The sequence below is a fragment of the Bombus vosnesenskii genome, unplaced genomic scaffold, assembly GCF_011952255.1.
Source record: "Bombus vosnesenskii isolate JDL3184/JDL3185 unplaced genomic scaffold, Bvos_JDL3184-5_v1.1 scf7180000013370, whole genome shotgun sequence".
Lineage (NCBI taxonomy): Eukaryota > Metazoa > Arthropoda > Insecta > Hymenoptera > Apidae > Bombus > Bombus vosnesenskii.
Genome location: NW_022883003.1, coordinates 275,886 through 301,013, shown reverse-complemented (window position 1 = coordinate 301,013; position 25,128 = coordinate 275,886). Strand labels below are relative to the sequence as shown.

Below are 25,128 nucleotides of genomic sequence, written 5' to 3'. Positions count from 1 at the left end.
TATCGATTAAATCATTTTTCCCCCCGAGCCAACTTTTGATACGAATCGACGGAGGCGATATTTAACAAGCGCCTAAAACCCATTTCTTTCACACGAGCCCTACTCTAATATTAATTATTCTCTTTCTTCTTCTTACCACGTTATTCGTTAGGTTCGCAATTACAATTTCTTTCTTCGTCGAATGAGAGACTCTGCATAATACTGGCGCAATTTCGTCACGTACGATGAACCTAAGAAAGCGTGGCAGAGAATTTTTCACCGCTAATGCAGGATAGATATCGATCACGGAGATACGTACTTAAAACCAGAAACGTGCACGGTAGTTCATAGATCGAAGGATGAATTTGATCACGCGTCAGGTACTCTGTCAACAGTTGGTATATACCATAGAGTGGATTTTCGGATTGCCGCCACTCGTATAAATCGAAGGTATAGGAATTAATTAAAAGTGCCCGTTGAAAATACTGAAGCGAATCGGGTTAATAAGATACACAAGCAAATAACGCCGCTACAATCCTTCGTGATTTCGGATTTCGACGCACGATGCGGATTTTGCTCGGTTCGTACCGAGAATCTGCATTAGCACCTCGGTGAACTGCGAAGGCTAGCTTATTGTGAGACACAGATCGAAAAAGGCCACGAAATAAAGAAACCGTCGCTCGAGGAACGTTAATCTGAACCGCCCATGCGGCAAACTTGTGAAAATTCTAAAAACTTTAATGCCAAAGCACTTGATCGCCGCTTATCGTATAAAATTCCATCAATTTTCTCTACCTTCTGTTTCGCGAAGTTAATCGATTTGCCAAATAATAAACGTTTATCTTTCGATGAAAAATCATTTTGTTTGGCGAATTATATTATTCGACGTCGCAAAAAATATGTATGTACGCGCCGGAAGAAAAGAGTACTGCGCTGCTATTTCATGCATCGGATACAGTTTGCGCGAGGCGAAAAGCAAAACTGTGGCGGGGGCAGACTTTTTCAGCAAAGCCGACGCGATTGACGAAACACGGGACAACAGCACCCCGATACCTCGCGGTGAGAATTAACCAGGCCGAGACTCGCGATTAACGCTCGAAGCAATAGGATTAGCTGCCTTTTCCAACCAGCTTTGTTTCGCGTCCTCGTTTACACGAACGAGGGCGCCAGAGCAAACAGAGGAGAACAGGTGACGGTAACTTACGGATAATTTAATTTGTCAGAGTTGTACGATCTCGTAGCTTTGGTTGATGAGAAGATATTAAAAATATTAACGGGTAAAAACACACGCTACGTGCTTGGTTTGATTCGTTTTTCGTGTTTCCATTATTATTAACGGTGCAACGAGCGGCAGCGCGCGATGGAAAAGAGAGATGGACGAAAAGGGAACGCAAAACACTACCTTTGGGAGAATTCGTTGTGAGACCGATGAGAGAAACGGTATACGTACGTTTATCCACCACCATAATTCAAAGCCACCGTGTGAACTTGTGTTTTATTCTCACGAAGCACTCTGTTTCTCAAAACCGACGACGTTATCTTAACACGGATAACGTAAACGCAAACGTTCGAGTTAAACTGTGACACCGCGCGACGATGGTATTACACGACGATTTTCGTCCTTCACATGTCGAATTTCGCGAAGCAAAACCTGATTCCTGATTCGATTCTTAGATGGTCGTTCATCACGAGACATCGATACATATACGTATGTATGTCGTATCCGAGACTCGCGTGCACGTATATGCCGTACGTTTTCGAACGATCGTGATAAACAGTCTGAAAATGTCCTCTAATAAGATCTATGTGCCAACTGTCCAAAACCGATTTAACGTCTGCACGGTTTCGAACGTCGACGGCAGTTATCAAGTAGGTTGGTCCGGACGGACCGTTTCGCTCCCCCAACTTTTCTTCTTTAAAGGCTAGTCAGAAAGTTTAGATAATCCTTGGAAGATTTAAACGAACACGAAAGTCGGTCGCGGAGGTGATTTCAAACGACGAATTAACTCGTTATATTCGTTCGACAGGTTAAATTGGGGATCGAGCTTGAGAGCTGAAAGTTGAAAGGCGTCACTTACAGGCTTAAGAGTATCTTCTAACGGGACGAGGAATCAAATCTTTTCTAGCCGCTTTAACGACGTCTTTCGCAACGCGCTCTAACACGAGCGCGATGCGCGGGTGGTAAATAGCGAGATTAAACGCGGTCGTAACCTCGAAAGCATCGTCGAAAGCAGCACGGCGGCGGCACTAATCCAGCGAACACCGATTGCGCGAGATCCATTGAATCTTTATGAAAACGAAATACTTCCACGACATATCGAGTCGACGCCCACGCGTCTCTGTATTCTTTCTCTGTTCGCCTCGTCGCGGCCCTTTCGTCGAAGATTTCGTTTCACCTCCTTCGCTCGATTCCTTGACTAGATTAAGGACAAGATAAAAATAAAAGGCAATTGAAAAAAATCAGGACAAAGAGTAGAAACTTTTCGATATCGAGTGTTGCGACGTGACACGTGCTCCTAGAGTTTACTCTTTCTTATTCAACTGCGGTGCGAGTTCGACGCACACATGCTACCACTGCTAGCCAATTCAACGAATCCATATACGTGTACGTAGATGGTGCGTTTAAGTTCGCGGTACGAACGAAGTTAGGCAAGTTTTATAACTCAAAATAAGAGGAAAATCTAGATTAACGCAACATTTCTTTGGAGGTGTCAGTTTCGAGAATTAACAGAAGGTTATTCTATATGTAAAATTAAGTCGAAAATACGGAATAAAGTTCGAGAGAATCGTGTTTAAACGGGTTTAGTTAATAATTTTTCAATTCAAACTCGATTTTTCTCGAAAACGTTTTCTTCTATGTTTTCGACATATTTTCGCGCGTAGAATAATTAATCGAATACACTATACAGTACAAATACAAGTATACGCGGTTTACTTGACAAGTTTTTACGCAACGTGATTTTTTTATTCTTAATTTTTGTCTTATTTCGAGCCATAGAATCTCGCTGACTTCGCTTATGCCACGAATTTAGGCCCACGATATGTATAGCGACGTCGGTCGAAGATTTGTCTGGTGTACGAACCTGTGGTAAATTTCTCTGCAATACATTTGACTTTTATTTTTTTCCGAACTTCCAAACGACCAAATATTTAACCGCGCCGGCACGAACGAAAAATAAATCAAGGTCGATTTTTCAGAAGATCGAGGAAAGCCATGGAAAAATAGAGGGAATTAGAAGGAGTATTTATCGAAATGGTCTCGAACGGGGCTTGGCTTGGAGGGCGTGCATAATAGCAAGAGCAGCGACAAAAGCGAAAGGCTTGTTCCTTTTCCGACGCTAGAGCAAAGCCCCGTGTGTCGCGAAGAGAGAGAGAGGTTGGACGGCAAAGAAGGAAAATGGGCGGGAAACACGGCCGCTCCTCCCGCAGCCTGGCCAAACGACTTAATGGCCAGTTATGAACTTTCTTCATCTAAGTTTCGAGTACTTTTTTGCGTATAAATTGAAATTTTTATCGAGCATTCCGTGTTCCTTAACGAGCGTCTCTTAGCACTTTCTGCTCGAGAAGTTTCGCGATCCGCGCGATCAGTCACGGTAGCGAACTCGGTGGTAACGCGCCAATTCGCCTTGCAAAACGAGCTTTATACAGTTTCCTGTTTTGCGATTCGTTCCAAGATCTACCAAATACGAGACTCTTGAATTTCCGAGACTCGTTAGGTGGTTCGGTCTTTGTGCCTCTCGAACATTTCGTTGAGAGAATTTGAAACAGACGTTACGTTTGCCAACACCTTCTCCTCTATCCTAACAATTTTCAATCTTCTCCATCTCACGACATACGTAAATTAATTACAAAATTTTGCGACATCCCAAAAGACATATCGCATTTAATTGGGTACCGTACATTCACACCGTCTGTTGCGCATATGTAGTTAGGTATCGCGTGTTTTCGAAACTCGGCACATCGGTTGTAAATCGAGGCCCTATCGCACAAAAATCACGTGGTATCCAAAGATCGATGGGCAATTTCTTGCTCGATCGGTTCTGTCAGGATCAGAGTAGGACATTCTGGTCGCGCTAAACGGCCAAACGCGAGACTCTCGATTACCTCTCTCCTTATTTTCGGCCGCTTTCAACTCGGAAGTCGTTCTTCTTCTTTCTTTCCTGATAGCTGCTTGTCTAGACGCATCTCGTCCCGCCGACTGCGCACTTGTTCGCGCACGAAAGCTTCCCCTTAGCCCGGAAACGAAGCACACGCTCGTGATACGTGTTCGCTTCGTGTATCTTCCTAAAAATAACAACCACTTCTCCCGTTCTACGTCGCAGCACGGAACTTCACTGATTTTATTTATTTGATCCGTGCCGTCCGATCGCATCGACCTCGAAACTCGCTCGACGCCTCCACAAAATCGCTGAAACTCATCCCGCAACACGATTTCCTTTACGATCGACGGAGCTTCTCTCTCTCTCTCTCTCTCTCTCTCGCTCTCTCTCTCTCGCTCTCGCTCTCTCGTCTTTCGTTCTTCTTTGCTTTGTCATTCATGCGATTTAAAACTCCTGGGAACGGCAAAGTTACGCGAAGGATTTTCAATTACTTTCGAGAAACGCGTTTAAAGGTACCTTTGTAGGTAACGCATGCTCGCCCGCTAAAATTCGAGGGAAAAGATCGTAGAGAGGTTGCGGTATCTCCGAGATATTCCGTCGCGTGGAATCCGAGGAAAAATTTGACGCGAGTTCGCAGGCAGCGGCGAGGCGAGGCACAGCGAAAATCGAGCTTCGAAATAGTCGGATCAGGGTGTCAGGAGTGCAAGAGTAGCCGGGATTAAACGCGATTAATCACCGCGGTCTCTGAAAACAGATGGACGATGTGGCTGCGAACAGACGGAGAAAAAAAAGAAACGGTGCTGGCATTTTCGGTGATTTTACAGAAGCCGGAGCAGCCTCGACATGTCCCGGAATCGTTGGGCGGAATTTATGGACCGCCTAGTTCCTGGCCCAGAAAACAACTACCGCGAAAATAACGCCGAAGCTCCGTTGGTCTTTCCTTTTCTCGAGATCTCGTAATTTCGTCAGATGGACTTGATGGAGCGAGAACTTCCATCGTTCGTGCAGTCACCAACATCGCCGACAGGCATCGTGTACTTCGGCTAAGTAATCAAAGAACGATATTTCAGGAGTGGGTCAAGTTTAACTGTAGTTTATGCTTGTTCGATGTTGCTGCTATTGCTGGGTCTCTATAAATTCGGGACTTTGTCTCAGTGTTCCCTCCCTCGACCGTCGCCGAAACAGACGCAAAGAATCGATGGATTAAGGGGACGGGCTTCGTTACCAAGTTCCCAACAAACTTCTCCGTTTACACTACTTCGCTTTAATACAATGTGCTTGTTTGCAGGAAGCGAAGTACGGGTAGGTACATATTCGCAGGACAAAAGGAGACGAACGATACGACACCGAAAAGGATTTAATTCTGGTAGATGCACGGATGCATCGCGATGACTTCTTAGACGAGGTAATCCTTGCCGATCCACGAGCGTTCCTAGGTAATCGGAAACCGCGTTTACATAAGATCGGCGCTTTTACAAAGGCAAGCAGGAAACCGAGCAGATCATTGCGATACGAATAGCTTTAGATACAACGAGTAATTGTTTCAGCTGTAGATATGTAGGTGATTTCGAAAGGCACCAGTGGCCGATCGAGACGAAATTTGGTGAATATCGTGAATTAGAAGTGAAATATAAAATCTTAACTACAAAATGCATCAAATCATACATTCGAACGATATAGATCTCTACATCTCTGATAGACGGGCAGAAGAGCATAAGTCAGAATTATTAATTCCGCAGGGAAGCATTTATACTATTCAAAGTGCAATGTAAACTTAGCTATTATATTTTGGATATACCGTTAGAATCTCGGAAAAATTGAAATTGACTCGCATTAGTAGAATCATAAGGAAAAGAAAGTAACGTAGAAAATACTAGCGTACTTATCCTGTTGACCAAAATTTGACTTATACGCCTTCTCGTCAGAGATATACGAAATAGATACCGAATTTAAGGTTTTATATTTCAGGTCTTCCATCTGGCACAATGATACCAACCAAATTTCGTCCCGATCTGCATTGGTAATAATATCCATTGTTTCGTCCTGCTTTTCTAACGAAGAAAGCTCCTCGAATCCCGCGTGCTTTCAAGGCTTTATATTAATGTTAATTTCGAGCCAAACTGCTCCTTCCTGATCTTTTGTTTCGATACAGCACATGGAGAGTAGAGCACACTTTATATACCTGTAGACAACATACATGCAAAGCGTGATATAGAAAAAGACTGCGTAATATTCCTGACGGATTAAATTTCTACATGTTACGCGAATACCTTGGCTCCGATGTCTAAATCGCGCGCTATCGACGCGCCTATGGAATTTCCAGCTCGAGTTATGCCATCCATATACTACGTCAAGGTGGGACTTTTGACGTATATATTTGACGTAAATACGACAGAAAATCGTTCAAAACATATTTCTCCGACGTATTGGCGTACTAGCGTCCGTTTCTCTGGTAGGAAATCCTTACGCGTGGAACTATGTCTAGCCCAAAGTAATTAACACGTGCGTTCAGACGCATACATTTGACGGTTCTAAAAATCACACCTTTAAATAACCAGCCTCTCACCAGTGTTAAATGATTAACCCTTTCGCTATCACGTGTTACACATATACGATATGCCTCACCGTTACACGTATGTCACACATTCTAAAAGCCGCTTGGATTGTCTACCTGTCATCTTTTATCACTATATAAGCAAAAATATATGTTATATTACGTAAGACGTTGAAAATTTGGAACTTGTACTGCGTACAGAGGCTTCTTTAATCGGCAATAGCGAAAGATTCTGTTAACGATAAGTATAATATAGGTATTATGTACTTTGCATTCGATTGAATATCTCTCTAATAATCGATGCCTCTTTCCAATCAGTCGTTAATTCTAAATCTTTCACTTTCGGAAGTAAGTAAACTCGCACCGCGACGATATACGTTTATCACAATGTACATAAATACATGTATAGTATAGAAGTAGGATCGATGTTTATATCCCGGATGCCAACATCCGACTTTGCGTATATCCTTCTGGAATCTACCGAGGCATTCGCGAATTTATACGGAATGCAAGATACAGGAAACTCCACGGTGGAATTCGTTAATCGAGGGTTTAAAGGTGTGCCACCCATGGTCTTCCTGCCAAACTGGCACGATATTGTCTGGTCGCGTACAAATCGTGTTTTTTCGAGGGTGTGACGCGTTACACCGAGAGATAGCCGTGGTTTTCGGGCCAGTTATCGTAAAATCGTTCTCGTTTCGACGATGAGCTAGACTCGGAACCACTTTAGTTACCAGAAAATTGCATTTTTGCTTTCCATATTGCAACACACAACGATCCCCGTTTTTATCATCGACGAGGGTCGCGCCCTTTTTAAATTCGAATCGATTCACTGGAATAAATAAAAACCCCAGCAAAATGCAAATTATCGATGTCACAGCGTGTCAGAAAGTGCACGAGATATGTATAATGTATAACGCCAGAGATGGCGTTCGATAACGAACGATGCGCCGTGCAAATTACGAACGCTGATGACGATAAATCAAAGAAGGTGCCACAGCGCTTTTTCCTCCGGGCTTTCTAACTCTCGCGATTGTATAAGGTCGTGAATCGGATATTCGTCGATCTGGCGTTCTTTTTCAGGCTATTGTTTCACAGGAGGACAAGCATCGAAGACGAGTCGTCGTCGATCGCGATAACAGGCATCGTTTACAGGGAACGAGAAACGACGAATCATCCGGTGCACTATAATCGTCCACGAAATCGTCAGAGTTCCTGACGATCGAAAAAAATTCTATCGCCTTGTTAATTGACGCGCGACGTCCTAGTAAGTAGTTTCGGATGATCGTCCATTCTTATCGTGGATAGATCGAACGAGAGTCGACTTCTTTAAGAGTTTCCTAGAATGGAAGAAACGACGTTCTTGTATCGGAGAGAACAGAGATCCGCCACGCAGTCGTAAATCTCTTTTCCTCTGGTTGGTAAGTCGTTGTACGATCGGTATCACGACGTATCACGGGGGCGAGGTCGAATCCTCGTAGGAGGAAGTAGATGATCCGTGACGAAATCGTTCACTGGTCTTCGGCTGTGGTCGAGCCTACCCACGTAACTCCTTTCGGTGACACTGACTTTCGTATCGATTATGTAACAATTAGTTCACGATACCGGGCAAACTAGTTTCCTGCTCTAGATACGGTAACGGCTGGCCTGTTCTCGATCGAAAGAAATCCAAGGCGCACGATACGATCGCGAGGTAGTCGCGTTTCATTGTGTTCTCCTTACGATCCGATAGGCACAACAGTAGCAAACCAAGATGCATCCGTTCTGTGAACTAGTTCAACGTTAGATCCGAACGTCCTTTCTCGTTAAAGAATTTGACGACTCTTCTTGAACAATTCCTCTGGTCACTTCTCCTCGTGCACCTATCCGTTGTATCATGTATACATAATGTTTCCCGGTTACAAAGAGAATTCTCTATTAGGAGAACGTGGCGTTTAAATCCTTGAAACCTGTATACGTACCAGGTTCGTACGGATGCTCGAAGAACTCTTGAGATTTGACGAGAAATGCTCTTATCCCGCTCTTCCATCCGGATCAAAGTTCATTTCCGACGATTTTCCAGCCAGTTTTCGCTCGCGAAGCGAAACACCTTCGACAAGGCCTGTCGCGAGATTTTCCTTATCGTGGTTGCTATAGAAAATCCTATTATCAGGTAGACGACGGGTTTGTTGAAAGAGAGGAAGGGAAGAAACGGAAAGAAAGAGAGGGAAAGAGAGAGAGAAGGAAGCGGCGGTGGTCGGCGCAATATGCCGAGCTACTTCGTCCGGAAATAATGTGGAAACGGCAAATATTATTTTAACCGTCGATTTATAGAGTGGGCCCGTCACTCTGACGAGAACCAAGCATTGTTGTTTCCTAACTTGTTTCAACGTTCGGCCGGCGCACGCGCGCTCCGCTTCCTTTCCAAACCCGCTAATTATAAACAGCTGCGAGTCCACCATTTCTCTTCCGTCCGTTTCCGCAAAAACCTATCCGCCTCGATCGATGACGAGAAGTAAGAAAAAAAGCGAACTACGTTCTCGATGTTTCGTTCAAAAAATCCTTCGCTATCTTTTTCTTCCAAATATAGACATTTGGCGGACCTCCGCCACACACAAAAGGATCGACGCGAATTTAAATCAACAGCGGAAATTTGATTAATATCAAGCGAACAGAGTTGCTCAAAACCGTGAATAATGATCGCGTTGCAAAGGGTGCGCTGCAAGCGTGCAAAAAGGAAACTTTATCGCGCGTAAAAATAATGCAGCGAGCAGAGGCTGTAAAAGAGTGGACGTCCAAATCCTTTAACGAAATGGGCTGCATAAAATCTGCATAAAGTACGTGTAGTTTGTAACGGGTGTAATTCACCCGACCGCGTATACGAACGACGAATAATAATTCATGCTTTTTCATAAATATAGCGAGCTCTGTGGAGGGACGTTCTCCGATCCGGTGAAAGACTGATGCAAATTCGATTTGTTTGTCATTTTAATTCTATTCATAACTCAAAAATTCTGCAAACGTTCTCCGGGGAAAGGACGACACACGTTCATAAGTTGAAAACTTCTACAACGCGTTTTAATTCGAAATTTCTTTTGTTCCGTATTTCGAAATCCGCGCAAATGTGTATCGCCGATAATAATCAACCATTCATCGCAAATATCGCAAATTGTTGAGAACGATTTTGTCTTTGTTCTCCTCTTTCGCTTTCTTCTCTGCGTGTTGTATTTGATCTGCCTGTATCGTAATATACCGCGCAAACAAGCATAAATAAATAAACACACCCGTGTGTAAACAAACGTACGCATAATGTTTGATAGAATATCCGATCGCGTCAGAAACTCCAGTGGCAAAACAAAGCTGTGCTTTGAATTGTGACCCGATCTGTCACGTCAGACTCTTTCGAGTTTCTTCCATCGTTTGATAAGAAAAAGCAAGGGAAAAAGGGAAACAGAAGTGTAATGAAATTGTTTTTGGCCGATGGTCGATCCGTAAGAGGACAAAAAGATCGGTTCGCGAGCGGCACAGAAAATTAATAAGAATCACCGGGTCGTGAATAATTCTGCAAAGTTCGATCCTTGAAAGTTTAAAAGCTACTGACGAAGAAAAAGCGTGGAGAAGTTTCGAGAAGCCGACAACTTTACCGAAGCGATCAGCTCTAATAGAAATATTTCGATCCACGAAAACTTTTACGGTTGAACTGGGAATCGAATACTCGAATATATTCAGAAGTACCAGGAAAGAGGGGGCAGGAGGGGGAGCTCCGTTTAGCTAATAGACATCTGCGTAGATTAATAAAACATACGGTAACATCTACTTATTTACAATACTTACGTACAAACTATACTTATCTATAACAAGTATTAACTTATTACAAATAATTAGCCATGTTACTGCGCCACGCCAGAAAAATTACTGAAAATTCTCAACGCGAGAATTGATTGTAATTTTAATAAATAATTAAAAAAAAAATACAGGTGAAAGAGAATAACGAACAATTAGACTAGTTCGATCGACACAAGTAGTCATTCCTCTAGCGAAAGAGAAAGAACGGAAAGAAAAAAGCGAAAAAAGGCGAAAGTCTATATACACCTACCAAATTTTGTGTCTGGCTTACCAAAGGAATTAAAGATGCACTCTTTATCAGAAAACTATTTATGCTTATATATAATACAATTATTACTCATGTATGTTTAAAGAGAATTAAACAAATGAAAACATTTTACTCACAAATCTCGGGATAAAACTGCAGCAGAGCTTTAATTTGTTCAACGTCAGGAAAATAGCGGTCATTATTGATACTTACGTACGAGATATTTACTGACAAATGCATATATTACAAGAAGAAAATGTCATAATTGCCGTATTATCTGCATGAATATTTTTGGTACATTAACGCACATATTGTTAAAGCGTAACATAATTTAGTCGCTTTTGTCTTTATCAAGAAAATAATGTAATTTTTATAACATTGTATTTTATATTGTTTTTTTACTTCTTTTTTTAATAACGATGAAACCGAATAAATTACGCTGCACCTTAATAATATACGCGTTAATGTGCTAAAGAAATTCATAAAGCTAATGTTTCAAATGTAACATATTACATATAGAGAGCGTAAGCTTTATGACCAACTGCATATAGAGGTTCCGAGATTCTTGCGTTATTTAATCTACGAATAACTCAAGTTGCGCGTACATACAGCAGAATATTTGGTCTATCGAAATGGGAACACGGTTTCCCTGCTTTCAACGTACCACACGCTATTCGTTTTTACGTTTCAAAACTGCTAACAGCTACTCGAAGGATCTAATAAGAGCTTCTTTACTGCTTTCATTTCTGCAGCAAAATTGCTTCGCCGCCTGTAACAATGTCCAGTTACCAATTTGATTTTTCTTGCACGCGTTTCCCTCCCATGGGAAAAACTGTGACACGTTCGCCCGTCGTTTCGCCTACGATAATTGCAATATTACTGGCTCACGCGTCACGAAAACTCTCTCGAGAGAGATAAACGATCGTACGAAACGCTTCTTTTTCCTCGCATCGTCGACAATTCTACGTTTCACCTGAACGAACATTTGATTCGCTTCAAAGAGTAATTGAAAGTAATTACTTTGCTGGAACCTCGATATTTCACCGACGACGAATCGTGCGTAAAACAATAAGAAAAAAGGACACGCGATCGCATGCTAAGACCGAGCAACGTTTATCGTTCTCACTGTGCAACGTCGGTTATCCGACCATCAATTATCTAAACCCCCAATTACACGGAAGCTAGTCTCGCGACTGTTAATTATCCAGATGTACGATTAGAAAATCTTGCAATTTAGATATGGAAACGCATTTCTATCTACATGTATAGATACGATGTACGTAGATGCCGACTTATTAACCTAAAGTGTTCCCCGATTTGCACGTACGATCAGCATTATGATTTGTGTAATTTTAAAGTTAAGCAAGGAACGTGATCATACGCGTAAAACTCAAAGGGAGAGGCCGGTTATTTTGAGGAGAACAGCACGCCTGCTTTTAAGATTCATTGATAGGGACGCATAAACAAAGACATCAGCAGCCTATTAATTCATAGGCATCAGAAAGTATGAATCATGCGCCACAAGTCGTTCATTTTGAATATACAAGGTAATTTCGTCGCTCCACCCAATGAAATCGGATATCGTTTTAAAAATTACTCGACGCAGTAATTTCCTTGGAATGTAGAGTGGCAACAAGAAAAAACCAATTTAAAGAGAACTGGTTTTACCTTTATAGATAGACTATCTCTATTTAAACCTTCTACGTTCCTTCGACCATTTTCGATACAATTACGTTTCTTTTAAAGTTAAAAACTACCTTCGGTTTGGAGAAAATGTAAAAAAGAAAGGTTTATTTGTACCCGTCATTCCTTGTTTCAGTTTCACGCTGAACATCTTGAAACGTTGCACGTTCTTCTCGCTTGTTAAAATGAGAGCAAGATTGAAATATAAAAATTCAAAGAGCGTAACGGAATTAAGAGACGCCATCGAAGGAGATTTTTCTTGACCCCGTGGAATCAAGGAATCTCGCGCAATAGAACGGATAGACATCACCGATGGCATCCCTAAAGGCGAAGCTTGTCATTAGAGACACGACGAAACAACGTCTCTGGAGAAACGTTTGACGTGTGCCCGATGAATCGCGGCACATGAAACCAGAGCACAGAGGCTCACAAAGCTCTCGCGAGCGATTTCTCATTCATCTTCAGCGAAGCTTCATAAATATTCTCGAGCTTCGCGGATATTGTGCACGTGTGTATCCATTGCCGAGTTCTCATCCGACTTGGACAAATGAACCGGTGGAATTTCGTGCTACGGCTCCCCATTCGTTCTTTCTTCTCTGTATACGCATCGACCGACGTGAAAGGCCACCCTAAAAGCTCTATCCAACTCCTTCGTGGAATCACCGCTTTTCGAAATTCATTCGACACGACGCGCACGATTGTCACGACAGTTTATGCAGCGTGTGTTATGAATCTCGCCTGCGCGTATGCCACCCTCGATTTTCACGGGCGTATTCGATTCGACACGTCCATTTGACGCGTTGCTTCCAGCTTTTAAGTTAGACAATCTGTTCGATCGACTAAGAGTGTGCAAAAGAGAGAGAGAGGGAGAGTAAACATCGAGCAAGAGAAATCAATAGAAAATCAGTCGTGAAAAAGGAGAATCCGTGGTTAATATAATAGAATTTTGTAAGAGCATGGGAAGAGCTCTGAGATAAGACATAATCGGCTCGATTGCAATTGTAGCGGCACTTGACAGCAAACGTTCCAACGGTTTCTGTCCCGTGGCTCGCTACACAAAGACCCTATCTTTCGGACAAGATTTTTTTTTTATTTATTTGCTTGTTGAAATTACAATCAATTCTCGCGTTGAGAATTTTCAGTAATTTTTCTGGCGTAGCGCAGTGACATGACTGTTTATTTACAATAAGTTAATACTTATTATAGATAGGTATAATTTATAAGTATTATAAGTAAGTGCATATGCTTAATTTGGATAACTAAGTGAATCTAGCTTTTAGGTCTAGCGGGTAGTGCCTCTTCAGCCTGCGAATCTGGTCCATCGTGTCGAGTAGTCCAGTGATTAGGGGGTTTCGGTGTTTGTTGACTCTTTTGCTATATCTGTCGCTATATTTTGCTATTTCCTCTTTGACTGTGGGTATCTTGAGGTCGCGATGGATGGTTTCGTTGGTAACATACCAAGGTGCGTCTATTAAGGATCTTAGCGTTTTCGATTGGAAGCGTTGTAGTATTTCGATGTTTGAGTTACTTGCTGTTCCCCATAGTTGGATTCCGTAGGTCCACACAGGTTTTATTACGGTCTTGTAGAGGGTAATTTTATTCTGTATGTTTAGTTTGGAGCGTCTGCCCGTGAGCCAATAGAGTTTTTTTAGTTTGTCCTTTAGTTGCTTCGTTTTATCCGAGATGTGTTTCTTCCACGTTAATCTCCTGTCCAGGGTCATGCCCAGGTATCGGACTGAGTCCCTGCTAGGAACTGTTTTATTGTTGATGGTGACCTCTTCGGACAAGATGATTGCCAGATGTCGATACATTCCTTCAGAACATTTTCAGCTAACCTAAGGACCCGCATAAATCTTAGGATTTATTTAGCTAAGGTCCTCCAAAGGAACAAATAGTCTTTGTCTCAACAGTCCCTGTACCTATCACTCACTACAAGAAGGTGCTGGAAGTCTGCTTTCCTCACGCTTCCTGCTAGCAACTTTCTCTCAAGGGTGGTTAGAATCCTTTTCCAACCAACGACTCAAAATTTAGTCAATTAACAGCGACGTCCATTTCCCTCTCTTTCCGAACCAACGCCTTCCTCAACGAATCCGATGATCTCGTATCCTGAGACACACTTCATCATAGTTTTCCTATGCAGTATCATCGCGAGGAAAAAGTCAGTCGCGAGTCGTCTGTCCGAATTGTTAGTTAGTAGCTAGACTGAATCCGAGTTCCTCGACCTCTCCGGCAATCATCGTCCGAACTTAAGGCGCATGTCGAATCGTATTTATCGCATCTTGAACTTGTATCCGTGAACCGAATGTAACAACCTCGAGTTTTCGCCAAGTGTACTCCTTGGATTTTATCGTTAATAAATATTTATTGTTAAACGAATTCGAGTGTTCCTTCGATCACTATCACGTCCTATCACCTCACGATTAAAGATGCAGAACACTGTAAAGAGCTATGTATCGATCAATCTATATCGAATCGAATGAGAGGGAAAGTATAATAATGTCTTCTTTTCTCAGCTTTGTCACCTCCGGCAATAACGATAAAAGAGGAACTGTCTAGATTAATATGTAATGTATCGTTGGAAAAAGAATACGAAAAAAGAGGGAAAAAGCATCAAAGCGTATTCTATTTATTATATCTCGATAAAATATTCTTTGTGATATCCTGGCTAGGAAGTGCCTCTGAGAGTGGTTCACAGTGCCGTCACGCTTTGTCCGAAGGGATATTATCGGAATTTTTTTTCCAAATAGTCTTCTTCTCGAAATTGTTAGCAATAGGTAATATTGCATAATAAATAAATGTAACAGGGAGAAGATGTTCAGTTATGGCAAGCTGCAAGACCTTCCGTTGCTACCGACGAGACACTCGATACCGAGATACCACAGTGACATTCGATACTAATAACGTATTCTATATCAGGACGGAATCAATCGGATAAAGTAGACAAGGAGAGAATGCAACGGAACGTTCGTCCGTGATCGCGCGCCGCTCTTTCTCGTCGAATGCTGACTCGCGAGCAAAACCTGTAAGCCGATATTGCACGAACCGACATAATCGGAACCGACAACGACGGTTAAAATGTTAAACGTTGCACTTTCGTATTCCTCGAATTCGCACTGCACGCGTGCAACGGAAGAAATAATTAAAGAAGCGAGATTCCCCGAAAGCTTGATTCTAATCTCGAAGCAAGCAGAAAATGTGGTGGCAGATCGCTGTAACATGGAGTAAAATCGCAAGAATTTCGCACGCTGCTAAATACATACATATTACCTAAGCAACTGTTCGAGAGGCTGAGAACGCGGTTTCGAAATATGCTCGAGCGCTAAACATTCGCACAGGAACAAAGCGAACGTATTCCAATTAGAGTAACAAGATGGCAAAAAGGCAAAGAGAAATTCAGCGTTTTAACGGGCCATTACTAATTTTTGCGCCGTGTAACTTGTTCCTTCGTGGTCTTTACGCGAGGATGAAAACGCTTTTGGGTCAAGAAGACTGGATTAAATTGAAGGGCGCTCATAGGCTAAATTTAGGCAAGGCAGAAGAAATCGAGCCCGACTTCTCCTTCCGCTTCCATTACCACAGACCACGATCGCGACACGGCTGACGATTTTGCAAAACTCGAATGTCTTCGGTTAGGGGTACACCCTGCCTCTCAAGAGTCCGTACTTTTTGCCTCCGGAGCAACTACCTCGCGATTCTCCGGTGTAAGGATCGGTTTCGCCAATTTATTGCGCTTAATTTTCTTTCATAATTTTCATTTGATGATTTTTACTGCCGCTATTGCTTCGTTCTTTTGGTCGATAGCAACGTGCCGTAAATGCCGGATACTGGAATAAGTAAGAAGAAAGGGAGTAGTCGTTACTGTTACCCATCGATTAGCGCGGCGAATTTAAACATACGGTGGAACTCCATTTATCTGAACTTGTCGAGGAACGAACAGTTTATATAATCGGAGTTCGCTTATTTTCTCCACTACCTATTATTTTTCGTTCACATAATAGAAGCTCACGTTCAGATAAATGGATTCGATCGGCAAAAGTTCGGATACTCGAGCATTAAGCAAAACTTCGTCCAAAATAACTGCAGTTTAGATATATGGAATTCTACTATACATGCACGTACGTGTCTTTCAGCGAATAAACGATCACGATCGAACATACACAATTTAGAAACGTGGCTGCTTCGAATCGGTAATTTCAAAATAATTCCATTATACGATACGGATGATTCTACTTATGCGCTATGACGAGAAAACGTTACCGGTGTACAAAGTCTAAGCTTGGATTACTCATTTCGAATTGCGAAAGTAATAGAACAGCGAGCGTCGTTTGTTAATCCGATACGCAAAGCTGGAAGCCACCGATCGAACATCACCACCGTGTATAGTATTTTAACCCCATTGAAATTGTAATTCTTCCGTAATTTCTCGCGGCTTCGGAGTATGCCGCTTAACGAGACCGGATCTCGAGGAACGGTTCAAGGTAAAAGTTCACTGGCCTCGTCAAAGGAACTATAACCTGCAAAGTAAATGGAAGAGGTGATCCGCCTTCGAGCCTTTCTGCCTCCGCGCTCCCTCGAGGGAGTAGAAGCAAAGAGAACTTACAGGGGTCTAAGAAAACTTCTGCTGTCGATGTAAAGTCAAAGCCGAGGTTCGGTACTTAACCGATCGATGGAAATCGCTCACGGTGGGCCGTTCGCGTAGCGAACAATACGAATGTGTATGTGTGTGCGTGTGATGTAAGCGACGATCAGACGACAGCTAGCGAAAAGGTGCCTTGAGGATCGGGTGACGCGTCCATTGTTTTGCATTTCGCGAACGATCGATCGATTCATTTATCAAGATGTGTCATGACGTAAGATCGCGTTACATTCCGTACGGTGCAACGGCCTTGAAACTCGCAATCACGTATTCAAGAGGCCGTGATGTAGTTTGCTCGAAGTGCAGTTAAGCAAACGAGAGACTTTTCTAAGAAACTTACTGCGTTGGTTAGTTTGATCGAGTGCGCCGGAGGAACAATGCACCACTGATTGGGAATGGCGTGCTCGTTTTTCACGATGTTTCTAGCAGCATGCGAGAAGAGGTGCGCTTATTGCAATGAAAAACGAGAAAAATCCTGTTGCCTGCCGTCGGCTATTTACTTCCATAAAATAATATAGAGTATGTGGCATATAGCAAACGCTATCTAGGAGTAGCTGGTCGTGTTTGCGAAACATCTTGACTGGGAAGTCGTTTTCTTCGCTTATCAGGGAGCGCCTTGATTTTCCCTTTTAAGCAAGTATATCCACGGTGATGGAAAGAATTTTTCCAAACTAACTTAATTCTTCGTGTTGGGTTTCAAAAGAGCTGGCTCGAGAACTATCTCATTGTAATTCGTTCGATGTAAAACCGGCATTCTCCACTCGCTAAACTAGCTTAGCTCGACTCGAAATTTCAAGTATTTCTGTGCATTTCCAGTGTGCTATATGTACGTAGTTGGTTCGCTCGCAACGAGAATAAAAATCACGACGCGCATCCCGTGCAGCGTGAAAAAGCTAGCGTTAGAAGGAAATCGGTAACGATCACGTCTGGCCTCGTTTGCGCCGACTTACCAGCCTCTTGGCTAACTCGATACACAACTTGCTTCTTCACAAGGCGGCACGCGTATCCATAACTTCCGGAATAAAATCTCCTGCTAATTTCAGGAAGAACGCAGCCCCGAGAACGGCAGCGTCGTCGAGGGGAACTACGCAATTATTCCTTCGTTGCCGTTCGACTTGCCAGCATAGTTTTCCCTTTCTTCGCTCTCTTTTTTTTCGCTTTTGTTTCCGTAGCTCTCGGTGGCCGCGTTAGTCTTCCATTAACGCTCATTAACATGCCGTGTGCAGATTTAACTGGAACATCGATTGCGACGCGGCGGCTTCGAAGCCTCCCTCTATCTCTGCAATGTGTTTCTAAACGAGGAAACGGGGGAACGGTTAGAAAACGGTCGTTGCTTCGGCTCCCATTCCCGACCTCCACCCTTTTGCATCTCGACCACCCTCGACCCTCGACCCTCGACTCTCCTACCATCGCTGCCATCATTAAGAGAAACGTATCTCTTCGTACGTCGCGCAGAGTCGAAATCAGCTTCCCTTTGTTTTCAAATAATTTTCATTCACCGTTTAGATATTGCTGTGAAACATCTACGAAATTTATTTCAACGTTTCGGGTCCGATTGTAATTCAACGAGCTCGTTGCTCACTCGGATCTCTTGTTGCGACCAAGGCGACCGGGACAGGTCGTCGTTCTATACCGTAATGTGGACAGGGGCAAACGCATTTTTCACAGGATATAGCGGACAATAAAGAGCTAGGGTTCGTAAAACCGAAGACGGACGCAAAGACCGATTTTCAACGGACCTCGAAAAGGTAAACAGGGAAGGCAAAATGCATCAGGTCGTTTTGAGTACGGCTTAATTTCCGCGCAAGCCGTTCGGCGGGATTAAATTTACAGCTTTTGGAAAATCCTGGCACGAACGGGCCACGTTGCAGGTTTGCTTAACGACACGCTCGCTTATAATGGCAGTAAACTCGTTTATCGCCTAAATACACGCGCTACGGCTGACGGAATTAACGTCGAACGGAACATTCCGGTAATAAGCGGGACGCACTTTTGTCGGGCAAATCGTCGGAGAAAGCGATTATTACGATAACGCGGCTCGATTTCAATTTCAATCGGCTAATAACGGCGATTGATCGAAACGAAGAGGAGCCACTCTTCCGAAATTAATAGCCAGTAATTATCCAAACAACCGGATCGCGATCGAGGATGCTCCACAGTCATCCTTTTGAAATCAATTACCTTGCAGGTTGCGCAAGCTTGTCTCTTCGAAAGAGCGCGTTCGTTCGTTTCGCTATTGAATCAACTGTGTATCGCGACTGCATCGCGATGTGAATTTTAAAACGATCAAATGGAAGTTAAACAGAAGAATAGGGAGGCAGATCTTGCAAGAAGAAACGACGAAGTTGCAGGTTATCGTATACCTATTTATAACGTTCGTTGTGTAAATTGCGCCAATGTTTCCGCGATGATATTATCGAGATACGCACAGCTTCCGTTTGAAAATTCCCACAAGGAAATCGTTTTCATTCGACCAGCCGAAAGGGAGCGATTCAATTTTCCGCTGAATCGAGACAATTTCGATTCGTTGATGGAATTTTAATAAGACGAGCATAGTGTTGGTAATTAATCCGAGTATAGTCGAAATCGACGGGAATCGATGCGACACGATCGAAATTTACGCATTTTGGCCCTTTCCAACTCTGTCCAGTTCTTCGGGCCATTTCCCATATAATCGTGTTTTTCTAATCTTAACGAATCTTCTCAGTTTCAGAAAAACACGATGGTATCGTTTTTTGATATTACGGTACAATTTCTCTTAAAACATTAAAAGCATGTTCTGCTTGCCGAAGCAAGAGTGAAATTAAAGTATACAAATTCGAGGATCGCAGTAGGGTTGGTCTTGCCGATTCGTGCGAAGGACGCGCGTTTCAAATCTTTCGAAAGTTCGTACGAGATATGAAATCGAAATAATATTAATTTTCCATCCGTGACCGTGCGCTATTCCATCGCGTTCGAATAACTTGAGTAAGAGTTTAGAAGGTCAATCGCGTCGACAGCACGCGTTCTCGATCGGTCAACGATACGCAATTATAAAAGATATCTACTCGGAAACATTCGACAAATGAATCGGACTGAAACACTGGAAAGACAGGTAAAAAACTTCATCTCGTTTCTAAAAACGAAATTACCAATTGTCCCTTTTGCCGTGGGTTCGAGATACCCAGCGTTGCGATTTAACGGCAAAGCGAAGCCGAAACGAAAGACAATTTGTTCGGACTCGCGATAGTATGTACAAAAGAATCGAATTCCACGTTCCTCGATAACACATGTGCACGTTCAAATTTATATCTGTTGGCTCCGGTATCGGCAGAAAATAATAAAACCGTACAATCGCAAATTCGGACGCGTGTAATAACGCGCGTTCGATTAATCGGTAAACGGCTCTTCTACGGAAGCGATCTCGATCACTCGTAGCTTATACTCGAGAAGATATTTATCTACACGTAACGGACGAAATAAATTTTTCGGTCGCTCTCTATTAATTTAACCCTTTGCGGTCCGTGATATTTTCGAACTTCCATTCCAGACGATTCGCCCTGATTTTCTCGATCACTGTCGCCAAGACGGTACTGTATAGTTTTCCACTGTTACAATAATTCAGCAGCGAACTAGTAAAATAACATACCTATATATGGGTGCATATATATGTATATATTTATTATATTTTAATATAATATATTATAATCGTATACATTTTAATAAATATGTAATAACGTAAATCCTTAGGGTAAATCAGACGATCGATTCTGAAAAATCGAGTTTGTTTTGGGAATAATTAAATTAAACAGTTAATAACAAATCTATTAAAAGTTTTACCTGAAAAATCGAGAATCGATTTTCCAAGTCCTAAATTACCGCTCTTCTCTCGTGATCTATTCTATTCAGCAAATGACTGCCGGTAAAACAAAGCAAAAGTAAAAATATCGGTTGGCGGATAGTTTGAATTCTATAGAATTTACATATATGTACGAAATGTGACATCGAGTCGCATTTGACATAGGAGTCATTAATATAGTTATGTCGAGTTAATTAATTGACCACGATGTGGCATTTCTGAGAAGAGAGAGGAAGAAGAAAGAAAAAGGCGAAAAAGTGTATAGCTCCGGTGAAAAGACCAGCGGTTTTTTGGTCTTTGACCCACCGAGATTCGGGGCACATCTGCTGCGACTTGTTCCAGGTGCGCTTAAATTGGTGAGGATTGGAAGGAAGAACTAGGGAGAACCGAGGCCGATCGAGAAGAATGGTGGCAGGGGCAGTCAGTCGAAGGATAGAAGGATCACGGGGTAGCACGGTTAGGAGGTTGAATCGTTTCGAGGAGGGAAGAAACGTTGTTCGGAGAAGGAAAAGTATAGATCCGGTTGTGCGAGCGCGGTCCGAGACAATGGCAGAGGGGATCGGCGAAGCTTGGAACGCGAGTCGATCGCGTTGCACAATGAAGCAAAAGCAATTATTCGCGAAGCGCTCCCCGTGAATGCGTTAGGAAACCGGCCAATGTGCAAGGATTATTACATTTATTCGTGATGCAACGTCGTTTAATTATATGCTGAAATACGCGGCCGCGGTGCGTGGCGTGCACATACCGATACATTGTAACCCTCTTTTGTCGGAAACAGTTCGAACGTGCGAGCAAATCAGCCAAGCGATTCGAACGTTCCATGGAAGCGCAAGTTCTTGACGCTCTCGACGTATCTACCGTACGACGACTTAATGGGCTTGCGTATCGCATCGCATTGCATCGTGCCACGCCGAGTTTCCACTGTTTCTCTCGCTTGACAAAGATTAGAAAGCTTTGAGCACTGGAACAACCTGATAACGATACGCCGTTACCTTCTTCTGTTCTTGTCATTACGTAAACGACAGAAAAATAATCGCGCGTATATCTCCTTGCTTCGATAAAGCTGAAACGGAAAATCGAACGACTGGCAAAGCCGTGTCGTTTTCTAAAATACTCTACCTCACGGATCCCATTTACGAGGGCGGCGGTCGCTCGATGCTGGATAAAAATTAACGAATCTTTTTCGCCCCGGAGCTCACGCGTGCCGCGAATTTAATATTTAGTACGTGTAAAGGGGCGCGCACGTACACGAAAATTTTAATTACGCGCGCGAATCTGACGAATAGCACGAGTACGTGCGAACGCGATTCACGCCCGAATATTATTTTAATTAAAAGGCTGTCTCTCGTTCTTCGTTCGACTGGCGCGAAACTTGGGTAGAACACGTCGTTTAACGCAGATTCAACGGGATTTTTCAATCAACACGCCAACATATATATCAGTTTTCCTTCCCGAGATATTTTCTCATCTTTTATCGTCCGGACTTTGGTGTAATATTTGCCTTTAGCCTGTCCACGAAACAACCGTTTGCTTATATAACAAACGACCAGTTTGGAAGACGATCAACGGCAGTCGACCGCGGTTAGAAAACCCGTGGATACGATTTATCAACGTTCAAGAATGCAGATTAACTTTCTCGCCGATAACGCGGTCTCTCCTCTTTCCGTTCAAGGAAAAGTAATTTAAACTCTGTCTCGATCCGATCTTTACCGGTTATCGCACGCAAAAATCTCTCGGGTCCAACCGCGCGTCCACACTGTAATCCGATTTGATTCTCCCATGCGTACTTTTTCTAATGGAGTCTAAATATTTGCCTATGCCGATGCATAACTGATTTGCACGTAATTTTACGAGCCACGGTTCAACTACCAACGACGGGAGAAGGAAGAAACGAAATCTCCCTGGATTCGCAAAGAAAACAACGGCGCAACGGAAGACGTAATTATGCGTACTGGAATTGGAAACGAACGAGCCTGGTAAAATATTTAAGAGCACGTTGGCCTTGGACCGAAAATATCGGCCGATATTAGCGTTAGTGTCATGATATGAAGTGTTAAAAGAATACGAGCGAGAAACGCGTCTTTCGAACGAATTGCGAAATATAGCGTAACTACACGAGAAAGGCCGATCGATTTTCACGAAACGACGAGTTGTGCGATTCCTTTTGCGTTACGACATGACGCGCTTTGTCCTGGATGTCGTGAAATGACGCCGATCTTTGAGCAGTGAACAACCGAGTGGGAATGGATCCCATAGAAAACAAAGGATAAATAAACGAATAATACCGACTTCCAATTATACGTGATATTTCGCATTTCAAAGAAATGCGAAACAACGCATAAATCAAACGAAGAAACAAAGGATAATTTCTAGTACGTTTTCCTTACCTGTCTTTCGATCACTCCATCCTCCGGAAACGTTCCAAAATCGCTGCATGATCCCGCAAACAAACGACTCGTCCCTATCGCCTTAGAAATTTCTTCTCTTTTTCCTTCTCTTTTCTTCCAATGATCTCAGAACGTTGCGATGAAAAAATCGCGAAAACATATTTTCGAGCAGAATATCATTTTGCGTGTACACGTAAGGACGCACCGTTAGTAAAATCGGCAGACATCACAACGCACGAACGATCAAAGGAACGATCGTTGAAACACCGCGTATCCTTGTGCAGCGACGAGAAGCAGGTTTCACTACATCGTTATTACTATTCTGACGACCGTTTCCGAGAAACTGCTCTTCCAGAGTTCCTGCCTGAACGGTTTTTACCGTTCCCACATGACTAACAGGTTGGCCGTGAACGCTGACCAAAACTTTTGTCCGTACACTTTGCACTAAATATGCTATTTGGCTTTCTTTTACTATATAACGGAACGATTAATGTCTACGTATGACGAACCAGAAAAGGATAATACTCGCAGGAGGGAAAGGAAAACAGCAACGATGCTATCGAAAGACTTGTTGCGGTAGGTCTACCCACGCGCTTCTTGGCTATTTGAAAGAAGACAGTTCGAAAATATTTCCCAGTTTTCCGTATCGGCCGAGCCGTCGCTTTTATGTAAGTATTCGTCCTTAGGGCTCGAAAGGTCTAATATACCGAACACAAACGTGTTTGCAGTTCGACCCCGTTATCTGAAAATTCCCGCGTAAACAAATTAGCTATTCGTTTATTCGTTACGTATTCTTCGATCGTTCTCGAAACGTTTAAAGAGTATCGAAATCGCGCAATAATAATAATTTCGAAGGATGATCGTTGAAAAATCGAACGAAAATTCGTTGAGGAAATAGGACGCGACATGGAACACGATGTTACTTGCGCGACGTCTCGCACTCGACTGTGAGGTCGCCCGTTCAGACCGAAGACCGATTTAAAGCTAAGCCAAAGGCTGCCGGCCGATATCTCGGGGAGGACCGATTTTCCCTTCAGTTTTCCCGTGATTGCGGCTGAAATTGAAGGCATGCCTTGTGCTGCGGATAAAAGCTGGCAGGTAATTAACCTTCTAGGTAACGGTACAATACGGAACAAAAGAAATTGCCATCGCCTGACACGTCAAAAATCATAAGTGGGCTCGAGAGCATTTAGGCTCGGGTGATTAATCTTTGAAACTGAAAAATTAGCGGAAGATCGATCGGAAAGATCTTCGGATAAATTCAGAGGACACGAAGGGCAGAAATTCGGTAAATTCTGATTTCGTGACCGGATCTGGAAACTTTCAAGATATATTAGACCGAAGTACCTAGTCACTTTAAGTGCTTCTATCTCCAAGTAAAGATCGTACTCCGTCGTGTTCTCGCAATCGATATCTCGATGCAACAGCGTATTTCAACCGATATCTCCTTTATTTTATCTGTTATAATCTTGTATACCTTGAGCAAAATGTTTCGAATAAAATGTAATGATCGATACATTGTCATATCTTTCGCACGTGTTTATTGATTAGATAATTTTTTTTTTTAAATAAAGATATTTGGAATCGAATGTCAAACTTAATTAGCTCAATGATAATCATCATTAATTTCATCTGCCCCTTTTCTTATCATCGTTTCTCGTAAAGAAACGTGCGTGTGTGTACGCGCGCGTGTGTGTAATATATATGTGAACACCTATAACGATTTTAAGTCCCCAGTTCAAAGACTTCCCTCGGCTGTCTATTGTTCGTTATCTCTGTCTACGCATAGGGGCCGATCTTATGTATTTTCGAGGGGTTTCAAACTACAATAAAACAAAGAACATGGTCGTTTAAAACACCTGGAACTTTTTTCGCCAAA

At 42.8% G+C, this 25,128-nt stretch overlaps 1 protein-coding gene across 2 annotated transcripts in view; it reads right to left on the bottom strand.

Moving 5' to 3' along the window:
- The window catches only part of LOC117237377 (slit homolog 3 protein), a 33,187-nt gene extending 8,973 nt beyond the window's left edge, over positions 1–24,214 (bottom strand). The window contains exon 1 of one of the 2 annotated variants that reach the window (XM_033501275.1): positions 23,250–24,214. In XM_033501275.1, the coding sequence (XP_033357166.1) occupies positions 23,250–23,298 (49 nt within the window). In that variant the 5' untranslated portion in view covers positions 23,299–24,214. Of the gene's footprint in view, positions 1–4,083; positions 4,107–23,249 lie in introns of those variants that run through there. The other variant, XM_033501277.1, reaches the window with a different exon arrangement.
- Positions 24,215–25,128: the final 914 nt, after the last annotated feature.